Genomic DNA, 18,935 nt, shown 5'->3' with positions numbered 1-18,935 from the left:
AGCTAGATCAAACACACTTAAATTGAAAAATTCACAGGAGTCAGGTGTGATGGCATACATCTTTAATCCTACCACTCCAGAGGCAGAGGCAGGCAGAAGTCTGAAAGTTCGGGGCAAATTCACATGAAATCAAAATCCAAATTAGCTCCAATTATCCATACCTCCATACCCCTTAATATGAAAGAAAGTAATCTATACCAGATTACTATGCAAAGAGGGGATATATGTTCCTAGCCACCTATATGTGACAATGACCTTAAAAAAAAAAAAATAGATGTGTGTGTGTGTGTATGCGTGCACCAGGTGAATACCTGGTGACAGAGGAGGTCAGAAGAAGGCATCAAATACCCTGGAACTAAATAATTGTAGTTTGAATATGAATGGTCCCTATTGGCTCACATATTTGAATGCTTGGTCTGCAGTTGGTGGGGCTGTTTGGGAAGGATTAGAAGAAAGTACGGTCTTGCTGGAAAGTGTGTGTGAAACACTGTGTGTGTGAAACACTGGGGGTAGGCTTTGAGCTTTCAAAAGAGTATGCCATTCCCTATCTCTGCCTTTGCTTATAAATAAGCTGCCTGCCTGCCTACTGCCACGCTATCTGTCATCATGGTCATTCAATCTACTATCCTCTGGAACCATAAGCCCCAATTTAAATGCTTTTATAAGATTCCTTGTCATGATGTCTCTTCACACCAATAGAAAAATAACTAAGACAAATGTCATCTATGTAATGGGAATCAAGTTTGGGTCCTCTAGAAGAACAGCCAGAATTCTTAAACACTGTGTCATCTCTCCAGCCTTTTGATAATATTTTAAATAACTTCATTTTCTTTAGCAGGACATTGAAAAAAAAAAAAAAAGAAAGAAAGAAAGAAAAGAAAGAAAAAGAAATTCAAAGATAAATCAATCTAATAAAAATATCAAGATCTTGGGGCTGGAGAGATGGCTCAGAGGTTAAGAAAACTGACTGCTGTTCCAGAGGTCCTGAGTTCAATTCCCAGCAACCACATGGTGGCTCACAACCATCCATTATGAGATCTGGTGCCCTCTTCTGGTGTGCAGATATACATGGAACCAGAATGTTATATAGATAATAAATAAATAAAATCTAAAAAAAAAATCAAGATGGCTCCTAAAAACATAATGAATTAAAGTGGACAGACAATCATGGTGGCACAGGCCTGTAATACCAGAATTTGGGTGGCAGAAGCAGGAAGATCATTGAATGTTTGAGGACAATGGGTCTACAATGCAAGTTTCAGGGTAGCCAGTGCTATACAGTAAGACACTGCATCAAAAAGACCAGCTGGAGAGATGGCTCAGTGGCACCAACTGCTCTTCCAGAGTTCCTGAGTTCAATTCCAAGCAACCCCATGGTGGGTCACATCACAACCATCTGTAATGATGTCTTGCCTGCAGAAATACATGCAGGCAGAACACTGTATACATAATAAATAAGTCCTTTTTTAAAAAAACCTAAAAGAGAAAAAATAAAAATAAAAAATAGGCAAAAACAGCTGGGCCTTGATGGCACATGCCTTTAATCCCAGCACTGGGGAGCTAGAGGCAGGTGGATCACTGTGAGTTTGAAGCCAAGATATCTTGGTCTACATATCTAGTTCCAAGACAGGTTCCAAAGCTACACAGAGAAACCCTGTCTCAAAAAAAAAACAAAACTAAACAAAAAATAGGCAAAAACATCCCACTGCAAATAAGACTATGAAATACCAACTAATCTATCTATATGTTATGTATACAACATTCTGCTTCCATGTATATCTGCACACCAGAAGAGGGCACCAGATCTCATTATGGGTGGTTGTGAGCCACCATGTGGGTGCTGGGATTCGAACTCAGGACCTCTAGAAGAGCAGTCAGTGCTCTTAACCTCTGAGCCATCTCTCCAGCCCAAGACATGATTCTTAAAAAAAATACAATATATAAAATGTTGTCTTTATTTGAAGTCCAAATCAGAAATACAGATTGTCTGTGGATGCAGCTCAGTAGTAAAATGCTTGTAGAACACCCAAAAGATCCATGTGCTATAAAACTCCAACAATTCACTTCCAAAACAGGAACAGTGGCTATGTACAGGTAAACCATTGATGCCACTGATACAGTTCCACTGCTAGAATAACATAAATGTGGAAAATATATCATGAGGGTTTGTTTTAAAATTTATTTAATTTTATAAGGACTCAGGTACCAAAAAAGGGTGTAGGACCTCTTGGAACAGGAGTTATGGAGCAACTCCATGTGGGTGCTGAGAACTAAGGGCACTTTCTCTGAAAAAAGCATCAAATGCTCTTAACTACAAAGCCATTTCTCCAGCCCCTTCAGTTTTATTTTCAAAGGTGTTTTATTACTACTTTTAATTATGTGCTACGTATAGGCCTGTTGGCTATGTGCACAGGTAGTTGTGACCTGCAGAAGAGGTGCTGGGCATTAAACTCATGTGCTCTGAAAGGGCACTACACACTTTTTTTTTCGACTACATACTCTCAACCTCTGAGACATTTCTTTAGCACATTTCCTTCAGTTTTACTTTTAAGGAAGAGAGTTGTATCCAAAATTTCCAACACTAAAATTAAGTCATTTTGCCCTAAAGGGGTAACATCTATAATGGAACAGGGAGATTAAGTACAAATAATTCATTTCCTTTCACATGACCTCATAACCATATTCGTGCAAAGAAACTTTGACTTCTACAACTATAGGTGAAGAACTTTAAAACTTTTTTTGCAATTGGTTCATCTGATGCTCTGGAAATTTACATAAAGGTGGCAAAATGGAATTGTTAAAGTCTAACTTGGTAAGAACTAGCTGGCTATTCTATTTCATATTCTATCACCAAGTGATGGGGGGTGTCCTTCTGTGTGCTGTGAATATATGTTTCTCTTGTTGGTTGATGAAGAAAGCTGCTTTGGAAAATGGACAAGCAGGATGTAGCCAGGCAGGAAGTATAGGTGGGGCTAACAGACTAGGAGAAGGCTGGAAAGAGGAAGTGAGTCAAGAGAGAGACACCAAGTAGCTACTGGGAAGATCGGATGCCCTGGAATTCTACAGTAAGCCAAGACCACGTGGAAATAGATTAACAGAAATGGGTTAGCTAGCCAATAAGAAGCCTGAGCCACAGGCCAAACAGTATATAATGTATATAAGCCTCTGTGTGTTTATTTGGGATTAAATGGCTGCGGGACTAGGTGGGACAGAAATTTCAATCTACAACCAAGTTTTCTGAGAAAAACACTGAATATTGACAACAGATAGAATAAAACATTTATCCATGTACCAATATTTTAGAGGCTCCAGGGAAATGCTTTTGGTTCCATTTGGGTTTTTCTGAAATATGGCAACTATCTAAGAGTAAACAAAGATAAAAAACACTAGTATAACCTAAGATTACTTGATTTGACCCCAATTATATAACAATGTCACAGGGGCATTAAATAACAGATACTAGTTTCTTAATCTAGAATATAATATACAGAAATTTTAGTATTTAATAGGCTAGTATCATGAATATTCATGTTATCCTTTCTTGAAAGGTAGGAAAATCCTCAGGTCACAGAAACAGACATAGGTACTGGTAACAATGCTAAAGAGCTTTAAATACTATTTTTCTAATTTACTGTCAATCTGGGGTTTTTTTAGAAAACAGGGTTGGTTTTTTTTTTTTTTGCGTAGCTCTTGGTGTCCTGGATCTCACTCAGTAGACCAGGCTGGCCTCAAACTTACAAAGACCCGCCTGCATCTGCTTCCTGAGTGCCAGGATTAAAGGTGTGCCCCAACACCCCCTGGCTCATTTTAGATTTATAAGACAGCATCTCTATGTAGTTCTAGCTATTCTGGAACTTGCTATATAGACTCAGCTGGTTCCCAACTCACAGAGATATTCCAGTCTCTACCTCCCAAGAGATGTTACTGAAGGCATGTGCCACCACATCTATCTGTTCATCTCTTTTTCCTATCTGTTAACCTATGATCTAGGTGCTCGCTGCCACCATGAATCACAGAGGATTTCTAACTGTTATACATTAGGCTAAGTGCTATAGATATCTAAATCAACTTCATAATAATTCTATAAGTTCCTTTGAGATTTTGTAGATGAAGCTGAGAAATTTAGTAATCTCCTTCTGACTTCAGAGTCTAAGTAAGAGTTAATTCAATAAAGACAGAGCACATAAAAGACACCAAGTTTGTGTACGTATATAGTAGGTTAATGTTTCTATATTACAGTACCCAGCCACAGTTAATCTGAAAGGAATGGTTTATCTGTGCTGTGGTAGTACACACCTTTAATGCCAGTGCTTGGGAGGCAGAGGCAGGCAGACACCTGTAAGTTCAAGGCCAGCATGGTCTACAAGAGCTAGTTCCAGGACAGCCAGAGCTGTTACACAGAGAAACCCTGTCTCGAAAAAAACAAAACAAAAAAACACAGAAGGGGAAACTTACCAATCTAAAGAAAATTTTGAAAACTGCACTGTGTATCGTGGAACAACACGGCGGACTCTCCGAGGGGATCTCTCTCTCTCTCTCCTGGGTGACCTCTCCCGGGAACGTTTCCTCTGAGGTGATCTTTCTCTGGATCTTCGTCTTTCTCTGTCCCTTTCACGACTTAAAGCAAGGATGTCTAAAATCACTATGTGGCCAACAGGATGGCTCAGCAGGTGCAGGCTCTGATATCAGGTCTGAGGACCTGAGTTTCATTCCCAGAACCCACATGGTAGAAGAAGAGAAGAGACTCCTCCAAGTTTTACTCTGGCCTTCACATATATACTATGGCATGGGAACAGGTGCAAATTAAATAAACGTAGTAAAAATAAAATCTCTAATACTTATTGATATTATGCAATAGCTCTTGACAGACATAGCAGTGTACACCTTTAATCCCAGCACTCAGAAGGCAGAGGCAAGTGGAACTAGAAATTCTAGGTTGGCCAAGTTAGAAACAAATAAATAGTTTCTTTTTGTTTTCTTTCCTTTATTTGTTAATTTTTGATAGTCTTGTTATAAGATCAGGCTGGCTTGGTAGTCCCTATGTAGTCCAAATGACTTCAGGCCTTGAACTTATAGCAACTTCTAATTTATTTTTTATGTTTTGTCTGCATGTATGTGTGTGCACCACATGCATGCCTGAGAAAGGCAGAAGAGACAATGAGAAGCCCCAGAGCTACCACTACATGGATGCTGGGAACCAACCCTGGTCCATGGAAGAGCATGTTTCTCTAGCCCACAATGTTATTTTCAAACATACCTTCGGTCATCTTTTCTATTAGGTACTTGATCCCCTCGGTCATTCCTTCCTGAAAATCTTGATGGTGGATCTAATCTCCGTGCCGGTTGGGGCTGTGACACTATACGGACAGGAGGCTGCAATAAGCCAGCTTCAAAAGATACAGAAGAAAACAGAAAAAAAATTTGTTAAATAAAGCTAAAAATACATCACGAGGCTGAGTAAGATAAAGATAACAAAGTAAGTGGGGTTCACCAAAGTTGTCTGTTTTCCAAGTCAACAAAATACATAGTTATTTCTACTTTTAAAAGTGGCATGCCGGAGCCGGGCGTTGATGGCACACGCCTTTAATCCCAGCACTCAAGAAAAAAAAAGTAGCTTAATTTTATTTTATGTACACTGATGTTTTACCATGCTGGCAGTTGTGAACTGCCATATGGGTACTGGGAATTGAATCTGGGTCCTCTAGAAGAGCCATCTTTTCAGCCCCATAGTATTTAGTATGGGTTATTTAGTGATTCCTCTCTGGTACCAAAAACTAAACATTTTCTTTATAAAATAACATAGTTATCTATTTTTCCACATAGGACAAGTCAACTTCTTTGGACAACCTGGTCTGCAGAGTGACTTTTAGGAAACCACATCTACACAGAGAAACCCTATCTCAAAAAATAACAAAAAATAAAAAAAGGGTAGGAGAACATATTCTCTTTAAAATTTGTTCAGTATAAAAATTACTCACATTATGGGCTAAAAATCAAGGACTACGGTTTGCCAACACCTGATCTATATACACTAAATCAGTGAATACTATAGAATAAGATAACCAGAGAATATTAAAATACCAATTGGAAGATTATTCATTTGCAGGGGAAAAAGGATTCTATTAAACCAGAGATATCTATGGCTACTGAAACCTACAAGTAATCAAACCCAGTATCAGTAATACTGGGATAACTAAAATCAATAAATGATGCAACATGAGTGACAAAGCATTGGCCATAACCAATTCCCGCCAAAGAATTTTAGTCTTACCTATCCTATCCTTCAGTTGCTATGACAAAGAAACAAAGTTTAAAAAAAAATTACAAGGAATTTTTTAAAAATCAAAAAAATGAACATTCCAAAAGATGTCATGATGGAAACCAAAATAAATGAACAATCCCAGGATTTGATAAATAGAAGCAGAAGGATCAGGGATTCAAAATGATGCTTGGATACACAGTGAATTTAGGCAAGCCTGTGTTATAAGAGACCCGTCCTTAAAAAATAAAATGCAAATAACAAAACTATAGCATATAGCTGGTTGGTGGTGGCACATGCCTTTAATCCCAGCACTTGGGAGGCAAAGACAGGAGAATCTCTGAGTTCAAGGCCTGCCTGGTCTTCTACATAGTGAATTCCAAGACAGGCTCCAAAGCTACACAGAGAAACCCTGTGTAGAAAAACAAACAAACAAAAAAACCAACCAAACAAATAAGAAGTCTCAGCAAGAGGGGAACGTCTTGCCATACAAGCCTGAGTTCTATACCTAGAACCTTAAAAAAGGTACAAGAAAACTCTTCTGCAAAGTTGTCCTCTGACTTCCCAATGTGCACATGTTTACACTCACACATTATACATGTACACACTAAAAGACCGGGTGGTGGTGGTGCACGCCTTTAATCCCAGCACTCAAGAGGCAGAGGCAGGTGGATCTCTGTGAGTTTGAGGCCAGCCTGGTCTACTGATCGAGTTCCAGACTCGGACAGCCTCCAAAGCTACAGAGAAACCCTATTTTGGGACAAAAAAAAAAAAAAAAAAAGACTACATGTCAATATTCTACAGAGATCCTTACACACCCATGTTTACAGTTACATTATTTGTAAGATTGGAAATGAAGTTCATCAACAGGCAAACAGAAAATGTAGCTTCATATACATACATACATACAACGCAACTTTATGCAACCATAAAGAAAATGAAATCATGGCATCTTTAATAAAATGGATGTAATCAGAAATCATACTTCCACAGAAAATGTTTCTTCTCATATGCAGAAACTCAATTTAAATAAATACCTGTGTGCATTGATATTGTAGATAATAAAACTATAAAAGAGAACAAGGAAAGAAAAGGCTGTATCGTGAAGATAGAGGACAATGAAATACATGCAGTAGGAGACAAGAAAGGGGGACTAATGAGAGGGGAAAGGGAGCCCTTTAGGGATAGAGGGCAGTGGGAGGCGAATATAAGAGAATAATGTATCACACTTATGTTCAGGCAATGAATGATGTCCAATTTATGTATATTTACTCCAAACATCAGAAAAAATAAACTTCAATATTATTCTGGTTAGCTTTATTATCAACCTGAAACAAGCTATAATCACCTGGGAAGAAGGAACCTCAGCTGAGAGAATGTCTCCATCAGACTACACTGTAGGCCAGGTCTGTGAGGCACTGGCTTGACTAATGATTGATTGGGGGAGGGCCCAGAACACCGTGGGTGGTACAAACCACCAGGCAGATGGTGCTGGGAGTTCTAAGAACACAGGGTAAGCAAGCCTCAGAGGGCAAGTAGCTCCTCCACAGCCCTGCTTCAATTTCTGCCTCAGCTCCTGCCCTGACTGCCCTTCATGATGGACCATAACTTGTAAGCCAATTATACCTTCCCTCCTTAAGCTGGTTTTAGATGGTGGTGCTTTATCATAGCAACAAAAAGCAAACTGTAGCATGCCTTTAATCCCAGCACTTGGTAGGCAGAGGCAGAAAAATCTGAGTTCAAGGTCGGCCTGGTCAGCCAGGGTATACACAGGGAAACCCAGTCTTAAACAACCAAGAAAAAAAAAAAGGTAGAAAAGTTCTGTTCATGATACTGAAGTTTCTTTCCATGTTTTCTGAAAGTCCATATCTTTGTATTTAGCATCATGGAAACCATCCCTACACATTCATTAGAAACAAGAAGCAATAATACATTACCTTTCTGCTGTGGCTGCTGTAATAAGGGCTGTGGCTGAGTCTGCAATAGTGGTGTAATAGAAGCAGCTGAAATCTGGGCCTGCAGTAATGACTGGGGTTGGGGCTGTGCCTGAACACCAAATGTTGTCTGTGGCACAATCGGCTGAATAACAGCAGTAGGAGTCTTCAGTAAAGGTTGGGTTTGGGACTGATTCTAAAAACAAACAAATATAAATAGAAAATTTCTTTATAAAGAAATTACATTGTAAATCAGCAAAGTCAAGTATCAAATTTCTATAGTACCAAACTCAATAATTATGTACCTGATTTGGTAGTGTTTGAATTCTTTGTGCATTCCATTTAAAAGGCATATTAGGATTATAAGTTGCTTCAACCAATACTCTATCACCAACTTGGGGGGTTTTCCCTTTAACAGCACTGGAAAAAAAAAAAAGGTAAATATAAATACAAAAAAGATTCTCCCAAATTGACTTATATACAATTGAAGAGATCTTCCTGAACAAAAACAGACTTATGTATATTTTGTTTGTTTTACTTCTTTAGGAGACAGGGTTTCTTATAGAGCTTTGGCATGCCTAGAACTCACTATATCCACCAGGCTGGCTTCACAAAGATCTGACTCTGCCTTTCAAAGGCTACAGTGATTTTAAATATATTACAACTAAAATGGAAGTCTGGACCGTATACTCTTTTAAAGATGTCTTTACATTTAATTGTATAAATGTTTTGCCTGCATATAAAAATGCAGACCACAGGGCTGGAGAGATGGCTCAGTGCTTAAGAGCAGTGGCTACTCTACCAGGGACCCAGGTTCAATTCCCAGGACCCAGATGGCAGCTCACAATTGTTTATAACTCTAGTTCTAGTGAATCCAATACTCTCATATAGGCAAAATTCCAAAACACATGAAATAAAAATAAATCATAAAAAAATGGAGACCACATGAATGCCAGAACCCATGAAGCTCAGAAGAGGGTGTCTGATCCCTGGAACTAGAATTACAGATGTTTGGGTACCACAGTGTAGGCCATGGGAACCAGACATGAGTCTTCTGCAACAATAACAAGTGCTTTGAACTACCAAGTCATCTCATCTCTACAGCCATTAAAGATTTATTTTTATTTTTAATTATCTGTTATGGGTCTGCTATGGATATGCTTAGATGAATTAGTACCCCAATAGTCAGAGGTATCAAATCTGCCCCTCCCCCGCAAGCTGTAGTTACAGGCGGCTGTGAGCCACCTGACATGGATGTTGGGAATTAAAGAATTGTCTCTCGAAGGACTGTGGAATGCCCTTAACTGCAGTCATCTCCAATCCTAGACTCATTTTTAAATTTCACCTTCCACTGTATGTAAATAAGAAGGTTTCAAGTACAGGAACAATTTGCTCTTCTGTTTTCTCAATGCTCCTCTATTATAAAACTGTCACTATAATACCCTGAGGTTAGATTTTAGAGAGATCATGAAAATAAGGAGGCCCAACAACACAAAAAAATCTTGAGCAATAATTAGTTTCCCCAACATAGCACTTACAGTGCTATGCACTTACAGTGCATTAAAGTCACCTAAGGTAAGATGGCTAATGGGGCAATAGCCCTTGCTGTGCAAGCCTAAGGACCTGCTTTGAAACCAGCAAAATCCACAGGAGAATCCAGGCAGGGTTCAAGCCTGTATCCACAGTGTTCTGAGGAACAGACAGGATCACCAAGTTTTGCTGGCTACTAGCCTAGCTCCAGGTTCAGTGATAAACCCTGTTTCAAGGGAATAAGGTAGGACAAGGATTGGTGGCACAGGTCTTTAAATCCAGCACTCAGGAAGCAGAGGCAGGCAAATCTCTTGTGAGTTCGAAGCTAGCCTGGTCTACAACTTGAGTTCCAGGACAGCCCCCAAAGATACACAGAGAAATTATCTCAAAAACAAAACAAACAAAATTCCTGATACAATTAAATTTTGGGGAACAGGACAAGGAATTGTTTTTTCTTTTCTTTTTTCCCCAATTGAAAATAAATGTTTGACTGACAGGGTGGTACACAACTTTAATCCTAGCACCCAGAAGGCAGAGGAAGGTGTGGATATCTAAGAGAGTTCAAGGCTAGCCTGGTCTACATGGCAAGTTCTAGAGTTAAAACTTGTATCAAAACACCAAACAAACAAAACAACCACAAAAAAAAAAAAAAAAAAAAAAAAAAAAAGCCCTGAACACCCCGGGGAGCATTGGTGGTGCTCGCCTTTTAATCTGCAGGTGGATCCCTGTGAGTTCAAGGCCAGCCTGGACTACAGCCTCCAAAGCAATACAGAGAAACTGTCTTGAAAAACAACAACAAAAAACCTTAACATTCTTTGGCCAGACATGGTGGCAAACACCCTCAGGAGGAAAATAGATGGATCTCTATGAGTTCACTGTGAGTCCAGTTCAACAATGAATTCCAAACCAGCTACAGCGACAAGGATATCCTACCTCAAAACAACCACCACCCTAATTTTTAGGGGCAGGGGAGATGATTCATGGGGTAAAATGCTTGTTGTACAAGCATGAGGACTAAAGTCTGGATCCCAAGAATCCACATGAAAGCTAGGCGTGGTGGCATACACCCATAACCACAGGATTGGGAAGGCAAAGACAGAGAGATGCCAGGGGCTTGAAGACCAGCCAGTCTAGCAGAAATAGTGACTTCCAAGTGAAGTGAGAGACCTTGTAGAAAATTAAAGATATGATGAAGAGCAATAAAGAATAACAAAGCCAGGGCTGGAGAGATGGCTCAGTGGCTAAGAGTACTGTCTGCTCTTCCAATTCCCAGCACCCACATGGCAGCTCACAACTGTCTATAACTCCAGTTCTAGGGGATCTGACACCTTTGCACCAATGCACATAAAATAAATTTAAATAAATCATATATTTAAAAAAGAACAACAAAGCCAACCTGTGGCCTACACACATACATGCCCAGGTAAGTGTACCTTTCCTTCAAAGCATGTATGTGGTTATACACAAATAGACACACACACAATTGAGAAAATTTTAGTATTAAAAAAAAAGAACAAGATTAGATTTTAAAAGGCTATTTCAAACTCCATCTTATTTTATTTATTAATTTGTTTCACCCTCCATCTTATTTTATCTGTTTGCTTGTTTGTTTAGAGGCAAAGGTCTTTCTACAAAGTCCCAGGTGTTCTGGAACTCACCATGAAGATCAAACTGGCCCGGAAATCAGACAGATCCACCTGCCTCTGACATTCAAGTGCTGGGATTTAAGATGTAGCCACCACACCTGCCTCAATCTCTAATTGTATTCTTAGCCTGAACATGACTGTTACTAGGGCTGCCACCTAGTTAACAAAACATTTATAAAGAATTAAAAAGGGATCAATTAGCACTTATTACCAAACTTGAGGACTGAGCCTGATCCCTGGAACCCACATGACAGGAGAGAACCAAATCCCACCTCTAAAAGCCATAGTGTGTAACCCCTCCACCCGCCCCAGACATAAATAAATAAATGTAAGTTTATTTAAAAACAATGTAAGTAGGGACTGGAGAGATGGCTCAGTGGTTAAGAGCACTTGCTGTGCTTCCAAACCTGGGTTTAATTCCCAGCACCCATATGGCAGCTCACAACTGTCTTCCAGGGGATCCAACATCCTCACACAAGACACACATACAGGCAAAACACTGATTACATAAAATACAAATAAATAATTTGGGGCTGGAGAGATGGCTCAGAGGTTAAGGGCACTGACTGCTGTTCCAGAGGTCCTGAGTTCAATTCCCAGCAACCACATGGTGGCTCACAACCATCCGTTATGAGATCTGGTGCCCTCCTCTGGTGTGTAGATATACAAGGAAGCAGAATGTCGTATACATAATAAATAAATAAAATCTTAAAAAAAAAAAAACGTAAGTATAAATATACAAACATAATGATTTAAAAATAAAATTATGAACTATAATTTTTTTCCATGATTGAGAAAGTGTTACTACATATACCATCTATCAACATCTAATGAAGTTTTTTTTTACCCAAGCTGAAAGAATACATCTTCATCAACAAATCCAAAGGTATCGTGTAGCTTTGTAACCACTCCTGTGAAAACACGCTGCTTCTGAGGCTGAGTTTGCTGTTGACTGGACCTTGGTGTTGGATATGATACAGTAATCTGTGCGGCAGGCTGAGGAGTAGACAGGCTAAGGCTCGTGGGTAATGCAACAGCTGGCTATTGAACAAAAGCAACATCATATTAAGACTTGCAACTGTCTATAATAAAGAGTAAAAATGACTGTAAACTTAGGTATTGTACTAGTAAAGAAACAGCTCCATTCTCAAAACAAACTGGAAAAGAAAAAACACTAGGCATGTTGGTGACTGTTTATAATCTGGAGAGCTGGAAGCAGGACGCTACCTCATTGACCCCCAGTTTAGCCTGCAAGGCAGTGAGATCCTGTCTCAAACAAGACAAAAACAGTAGACAGCACACAAAGAATACCTGAGGTTGTCTCCTGCTCTTCTCACATACCAGTGTCTCTCTCTCTCTCTCTCTCTCTCTCTCTCTCTCTCTCTCTCTCTCTCTCCCACCCAAACCCTAAGTATGGAGGCTCATACCCACCATAGGAAGCTGAGGCATGAGGGTCAACTGCCACAGGCTTGAGCAAGGGCATCTACTGTGATATCCTAGCTCAAAAGACCAAGCAACCAATCAATGATTCTGCTAAGGGATTAACAAAATACTAAACATAGTAAAAAAACTAAGCTCTGCTTTGTTTTTTGTTTATTTTATTTATTTATTTATTTATTTATTTGAGTCAGGGCTTTTCTGTGTAACAACTCTGGCTGTCCTGGAACTAACTTTGTAGACCAGGCCTGCCTCTGCATCCAAAGTGCTGGAATCAAAGGCATGCACCACCACTACCCAGCTCAGCATTTCCTTAATTTGACCGGTTACCATCTTAGCAAAAGTCTTTAACTTCCCAACATGCCACTGCTTTCAGGCACAGTTAGGGAGATATTTATTCTAAGGAGAGAAATTTTTATAGTTTTCCACTTAATTGGAGAGTTTTGTTAGGGATTGAAAATATAAGCTAGAAGTCAGAGATATGGCTCAGCAGATTTGTTACCATGCCTGAGTTCAAGCCTCAGAACCCAGGAAATATCTTCTCTGATCTTGACATGCATCTAAACACACAACATCACATACGGAAGAAGTAAATAAATAACTTTAAACATTTTTTAAAAGAAAATGAATTATATATTTGTTTATATTAGGTTTTTGTTGTTTTTTTGTTTTCTAAGATAGAGTTTCTCTGTGTAGCTTTACTGTCCTGGAACTCTGTGCTGGGATTAAAGGCTTGCGTCACCACGGCACAGCTCCACTTTAGTTCTTATTCTGTGGTATATGTTCAAATGTCTCTGTGTGAGTGCACACACCCGTGTCTGAGTCCTGAGAATCAAACTGAGCCTAATACACACTAAGTGAGCACTACAGAGAAAAATTTAGCTTTTGTTTGATTTATGAAATAGAACCTTTCTATACATTCCCAATTGCTATCTAATCTGGGAACCCTTGCCTGAGTGCTGGGACTACTGATGTCCATGATCAAGCTTGAACCAATTTTAATTATTACAGGAAGAACAGTTCTCAATTGACAGGTGGAGTATTTCTGTTTGTTTTAAATAGGGTCTCACTTTGTTGCTCAGGGTGGCCTAAAACTCACTATGAGGACTAGGTTGACCTTAAACTCATAGAGATCTACCTGTGTCGGACTCCCTAATGATGGGATTGAAGACATGCACCTACATTTTAAGATTCTTATTTTTTATTTATGTGTGTGAGTATGTATCTGTACTTGCACATGTAAGTGGTGCTGCCCAATGAGGCCAAAAGAAGGCACCAGAGTGACTGGGGAAGGGGTATATAGTGTGCGTGTGAGAGAGAGAGAGAGAGAGAGAGAGAGAGAGAGAGAGAGAGAGAGAGATGGGAATGAGCCTGTGTACACACATGCACAAATGTGGAGGCCAAAATAAGACATGAAACACATTTCTGTGTTCTCCATTTTACTGACACAATTTTCAGCACTTTATAAACCAGATCATGGTTTATAGTGGATCATGCCTATAATCTTAGCACCAATGAGTTAGAAGCAGGAAGACAAGAAATTCAAAGTCATCCTTGACTACATAGCCAGTTGACCTATCTCAAGAAAATAAAACAAATTGACAGATTCACAACTGAACAAGGAATTATAAGGTGAAAAGCTCCTATGCTACCCAAGTAGTTTCAGATATCCAGTTTCCTACCGAAGAAGCTACCTCCTATTGGTTATTAGTTGGAGTTTTACCTAGATCTGTACATAAAAACAAATTTTACTCCTTTCTTTAAAGTGGAAGCATGTAATACATAATACAGTATTCACAACAGAAAACACATTAGCACACTTTCCATTTATAACAATAAATACTGAAATGTTATTACACAAATCCAACAAGTATCTTTAAACTCCTATTGACAAACTACAACAGAAATAAAACTCAACTCAGATACTCAAATGCAAACTAACCTGTGTTAAAATGGTCTGCTGGGGCTGCTGCAACTGAAAGAGAAAACAAACAAGATAAGTCAGGATTGCTCTTTCAGAGATGACTCATAGAGCTATTCTTGGTTTTCAAAATTTTATCTATCAAAATGTAGCTACTATTTTATGTGTATGTCTGTTTTGTTTGAGATGTGTAACTATGCACCAAGTGCTTGCCTTGTTATGACAGAGGTCAAAGCAGGCATAAGATCCCCAGGAGGTGGAGTTACAGGTGTTTGAGAGCCACTGGACATGGGTACTGGGAATTGAACTCTGGAACTGGATTCACATAGTTATAAGCCACCATATGGGTGCTGAGAACTGAACAAGATCCTCTGGAGAACCTGGCAAGTGCTCTTAAACACCGAGCCATCTATCCAGACCCTGAATATCTTTTTTTTTTTTTTTTCCTCGAGATAGGTTTTTCTCTGTGCAGCTTTGGTGCCTATCCTGGCACTCTGGAGACCAGGCTGGCCTGGAACTCAAAGATCCACCTGCCTCTGCTCTCGAGTGCTGGGATTAAAGGCGTGCACCACCACCACCCAGGGTTTAAAACCAATTTTTAACAAAAAATTTGCACTAACCTGTTGTTGCACACTATACAAGGCCTGCTGAGGTTGTGAATATTGCTGAAAAAGATTAGTAAAGGAAAGACAAGGTTATACTTATTTATTTTCAAAGTACATACCTACAGATAAAACTACACTGAAATTTTCTAAACCAGCTACACTTATCTAAAACTAACGAAATGGTGTTTATTTATCTATGAGAGCCATTAAAACCACAATAGTTAAGTAACATATAACCAACTCAGGATCATAAGAATTTAAGATTCTGCTGGAGTGGGGAGGTGTAGCCTTTAATCCCAGCACTCAGGAGGCAGAGGCTGATGGATCTCTGTTGAGTTTGAGGCCAGCCTGGTTTACAGAATGAGTTCCAGGACAGCAAGAGATACACAGGAAAATCTTATCTTGAAAAACAAACAAAGAATTTAAGATTTCTAACTATACAACTATACTTTGTGCTGAGCATAAAAACTTGGTTTTATTTTGTTTTGTCTTCAGATAGTGTCCTGCTATGCACTCCAGTAAGGCCTCAAACACAGTATTCTCTGCTTTCCCAAGTGCTGAGATTACAGGTATGTGCCACCAAGAAAAGCCCTAATATAATTTTTATTTATTAATTTTTTTACTTTTTTAGGTTTTTCAAGACAGTGTTTCTTTGTGTTACAGCTCTGGTTGTTCTGGAACTCACTTTGTAGACCTGGCTGGCCTCAAACTCGAAGAGATCACCTACCTCTGCCTCATCAGTGCTGGTATTAAAGTAGTGCACTGTTACAGCTGCCATGCTAAAATGCAATTTTTTAAGTGCATTGGTGTTTTGTCATGGGTGTCCTATCCCATGGAACCAGAGTTATTTTTTTTTTCCCTTGGTTTTTCGAGATAGGGTTTCTCTGTGTAGCTTTGGAGCCTATCCTGGAACTTGCTCTGGAGACCAGGCTGGCCTCGAACTCACAGAGATCCGCTTGCCTCTGCCTCCTGAGTGCTGGGATTAAAGGCGTGCGCCACCAACGCCCTGGAACCAGAGTTATAGGCAGTTGTAAGCTACCATATGGGTACTTGGAATTGAACACAGGTCCTCTGGAAGAGCAATTGGTGCTCTTAGCCACTCAGCCATCTCTGTAGTACCCAAATAGTGCAATTCTTAACACCAGAAAAAAAGAATTTTGTGGTTTTTTTTTTTTCTTCTTTTTTAATTTTTTTGTGTAGCCCTGGCTGTCCTTCAACTCCCAGAGATCCACCTAGCCACTACCTCCCCAATTGCTGTGACTAAGTGTGTATAACCACCACCTGACTATGAATAGTTTTTTCTTTAATCTACAATTCTTCATTATTTAAGTCATACTAGCACACACTTGAGGTGCTAAATAGGAGAGTCATGAGTTCAAAGCCAAAACAAACAATGCAGAAAACCTGTCTCAAAAAACAAAACAAATGAACAAGTAAAAGAAAAAACAAAGGACAGAGCAACTCCAGGTATCATTTTTATCATCTCATTCATCACATTGAAACTCACCTGTTGTAATGCAGCTGCAGCAGCTGCAGCTTGCTGCTGCAATGCTGCAGTTTGTGTTAATTGATAGTTTGCTGGCGTTTGTGTGGTAAGGCCTGCTGCTGCCAATGCAGTCTGCTGGGTATAAATGGTAGGAGATGCTCCCAGAAGTGATGGCTGCTGAACACCTAGTGCAGCTAAAATGAGATTAAAAGAGGAGAGGGATCAAGATTACTCTGTTTCTCTGCAGGAATCTCCCATGACGTCCCATTACAGATAAAAAAAAACTGGCTCCACTGACCTCACTGCAGTAACACAACCAACTTTATCTAGACCCAGACTCTAATCAAAGAGCTGAGTATGATGGAATACACCTTTAATCCCAGACTAGAAGGCCAGGGGTATAGAGGCACGAAGATGATTATGAATTCAAAGCCACCTTGGTCTACATAATCAAGCTCCAAGACAAGCTAGGGTTTCACAGAGAGACCTAGTCTCAAAAACACAAAACCAAATACATGTATAGATATAGGTATGCGAGGGTTGTGTTACTGATAGAAAATGTGGCAAAGTAGAGACAGGAAAATCAGTTCAGGCCAGCCTGACTCTAAGATTTTGTCTAAAAACTCTAGAGAGGAAACAGGCAGAAGTGTTGTTCTGGTTGGTAGTTTTTGTCAACTTGACTCAACCCAAAGTTATCTGAGAAGGAAGGACCCACACTGTGGTTTGAATGAAAATTACCCCCCTAGGCTCCTGGTGGTAGCATTATTTGAAAGGGTTAGGACAATGTGGCCTTGTTGGAATAGGTGTGGCCTTGTTAAAGGAAGTGTGTTACTGAGGTGCAAGTCAGGTCCAGTGGCTCAGTCTTTCTTCCTGGTGACTGCTGATCCAGTTGCAGAACTCTCAGCTACCTATCCAGCACCATGTCTGCCTGCATTCCAACACGATTCCCACCACGATGACAATGGACTAAATCTCTGAACTATAAAATCAGCCCCAATTAAATGTTTTCCTTTATAAGAGTTGCCATGATCATGGCAGTAACAGCAATCCTCTCCAAGCTACTTTTAGTCAGTGTTTTATAACAGCAAAAATAACCCTAACATAGAAAAATGTGTTTGTGCTTCAGGTTGACAAGGGGTCAATTGTCCAGGCTCCTTTTTTTCCCCCTTGTCAACTTGACTAGAGTTATCTAAGAGGGAGCCACAATTGAGAAAATTCCTCCATGAGGACTTATAGACAAGCCTGTGGGGCATTAGTTCCTGCCTCTAGGTTCCTATTGATTTATCTCAGTAATGGAGTGTGACCTCAGAGTTGTAAGATGAAATAAATTCTACAAGTTGTGTTTGATTATGGTCTTTATCAGAGCAACAGAAATCTTACTAACATAACCACCTAGTGAATAAAGGGTACTTGCTACCAATCTTGAGACATGACTTTAAACCCCGGAGTCCACAAGATGGAAGTATACAATCAACTCAACTGCTACAAATTGTCCTCTGACCTGCACATACACAATCCATAAATGTTAAAAAAAAAAAACTGAAAATTCTAGTAAGTTTGCCTAGCATGTACAAAGCCCTGAGGCGGGTGGGGGAGTGGTGGGGGATTACAAAACAAAAAAATTCACAATGAGTAACAAATGGCTTTTTATTTATTTTTGGTTTTATGCCTCTGGAAAAAGACTTATTTTTTAAACTTTACTTTTAAACTGTAAGCATTTATTTATGATGTTAACAGCTATTTTTTTCCCTTAGCCTATTAGTTATTGGGTTTTTGTTTTGTTTTGGTTGAGATGGGGTCTCACTATACATCCCTGCCTTTCCTGGAACTTGCTATATAAACCAAGCTGCCCTGAAACTCACAGAAATGCACTTGTCTCTGACTCCTGAGTGCTTTGGGATTAAAGGAATGAACCACCAAGACCAGCTACATATTGTTTTAAAAGTCAAGAACATTTGTGCTCAAGGGTGGCCTGAAACTCACTAAGAGATGTCTTGAACTTCTGATCCTCTTGCCTTTACCTTACAAGTGCTTGATTTCAGGAAGACAGGACCACACACCCAATGTATGAGGTGCTAGAAATCCAATCCAAGGCTTTGTGGATGCTGTGTAAGGAC

At 39.6% G+C, this 18,935-nt stretch overlaps 1 protein-coding gene across 6 annotated transcripts in view; it reads right to left on the bottom strand.

Annotated features, from left to right (window-relative positions):
• Ccar1 (cell division cycle and apoptosis regulator 1) overlaps positions 1-18,935 on the bottom strand; it is a 45,942-nt gene that overhangs the window by 23,767 nt on the left and 3,240 nt on the right. For all 6 annotated transcript variants that reach the window (XM_027388239.2, XM_027388236.2, XM_027388238.2 and 3 more), the window contains exons 3-10: positions 16,840-17,012; positions 15,348-15,392; positions 14,749-14,781; positions 12,217-12,410; positions 8,499-8,613; positions 8,197-8,389; positions 5,258-5,387; positions 4,456-4,617 (exon numbers count right to left, since the gene is read on the bottom strand). In XM_027388239.2, the coding sequence (XP_027244040.1) occupies positions 4,456-4,617; positions 5,258-5,387; positions 8,197-8,389; positions 8,499-8,613; positions 12,217-12,410; positions 14,749-14,781; positions 15,348-15,392; positions 16,840-17,012 (1,045 nt within the window). The remainder of the gene's footprint in view (positions 1-4,455; positions 4,618-5,257; positions 5,388-8,196; positions 8,390-8,498; positions 8,614-12,216; positions 12,411-14,748; positions 14,782-15,347; positions 15,393-16,839; positions 17,013-18,935) is intronic.

Source organism: Cricetulus griseus (genome assembly GCF_003668045.3).
Source record: "Cricetulus griseus strain 17A/GY chromosome 1 unlocalized genomic scaffold, alternate assembly CriGri-PICRH-1.0 chr1_0, whole genome shotgun sequence".
NCBI classification, from domain to species: Eukaryota; Metazoa; Chordata; class Mammalia; order Rodentia; family Cricetidae; genus Cricetulus; species Cricetulus griseus.
Note: the sequence above shows the minus strand (reverse complement) of the source record. Positions and strands in the feature narration are given on the sequence as shown.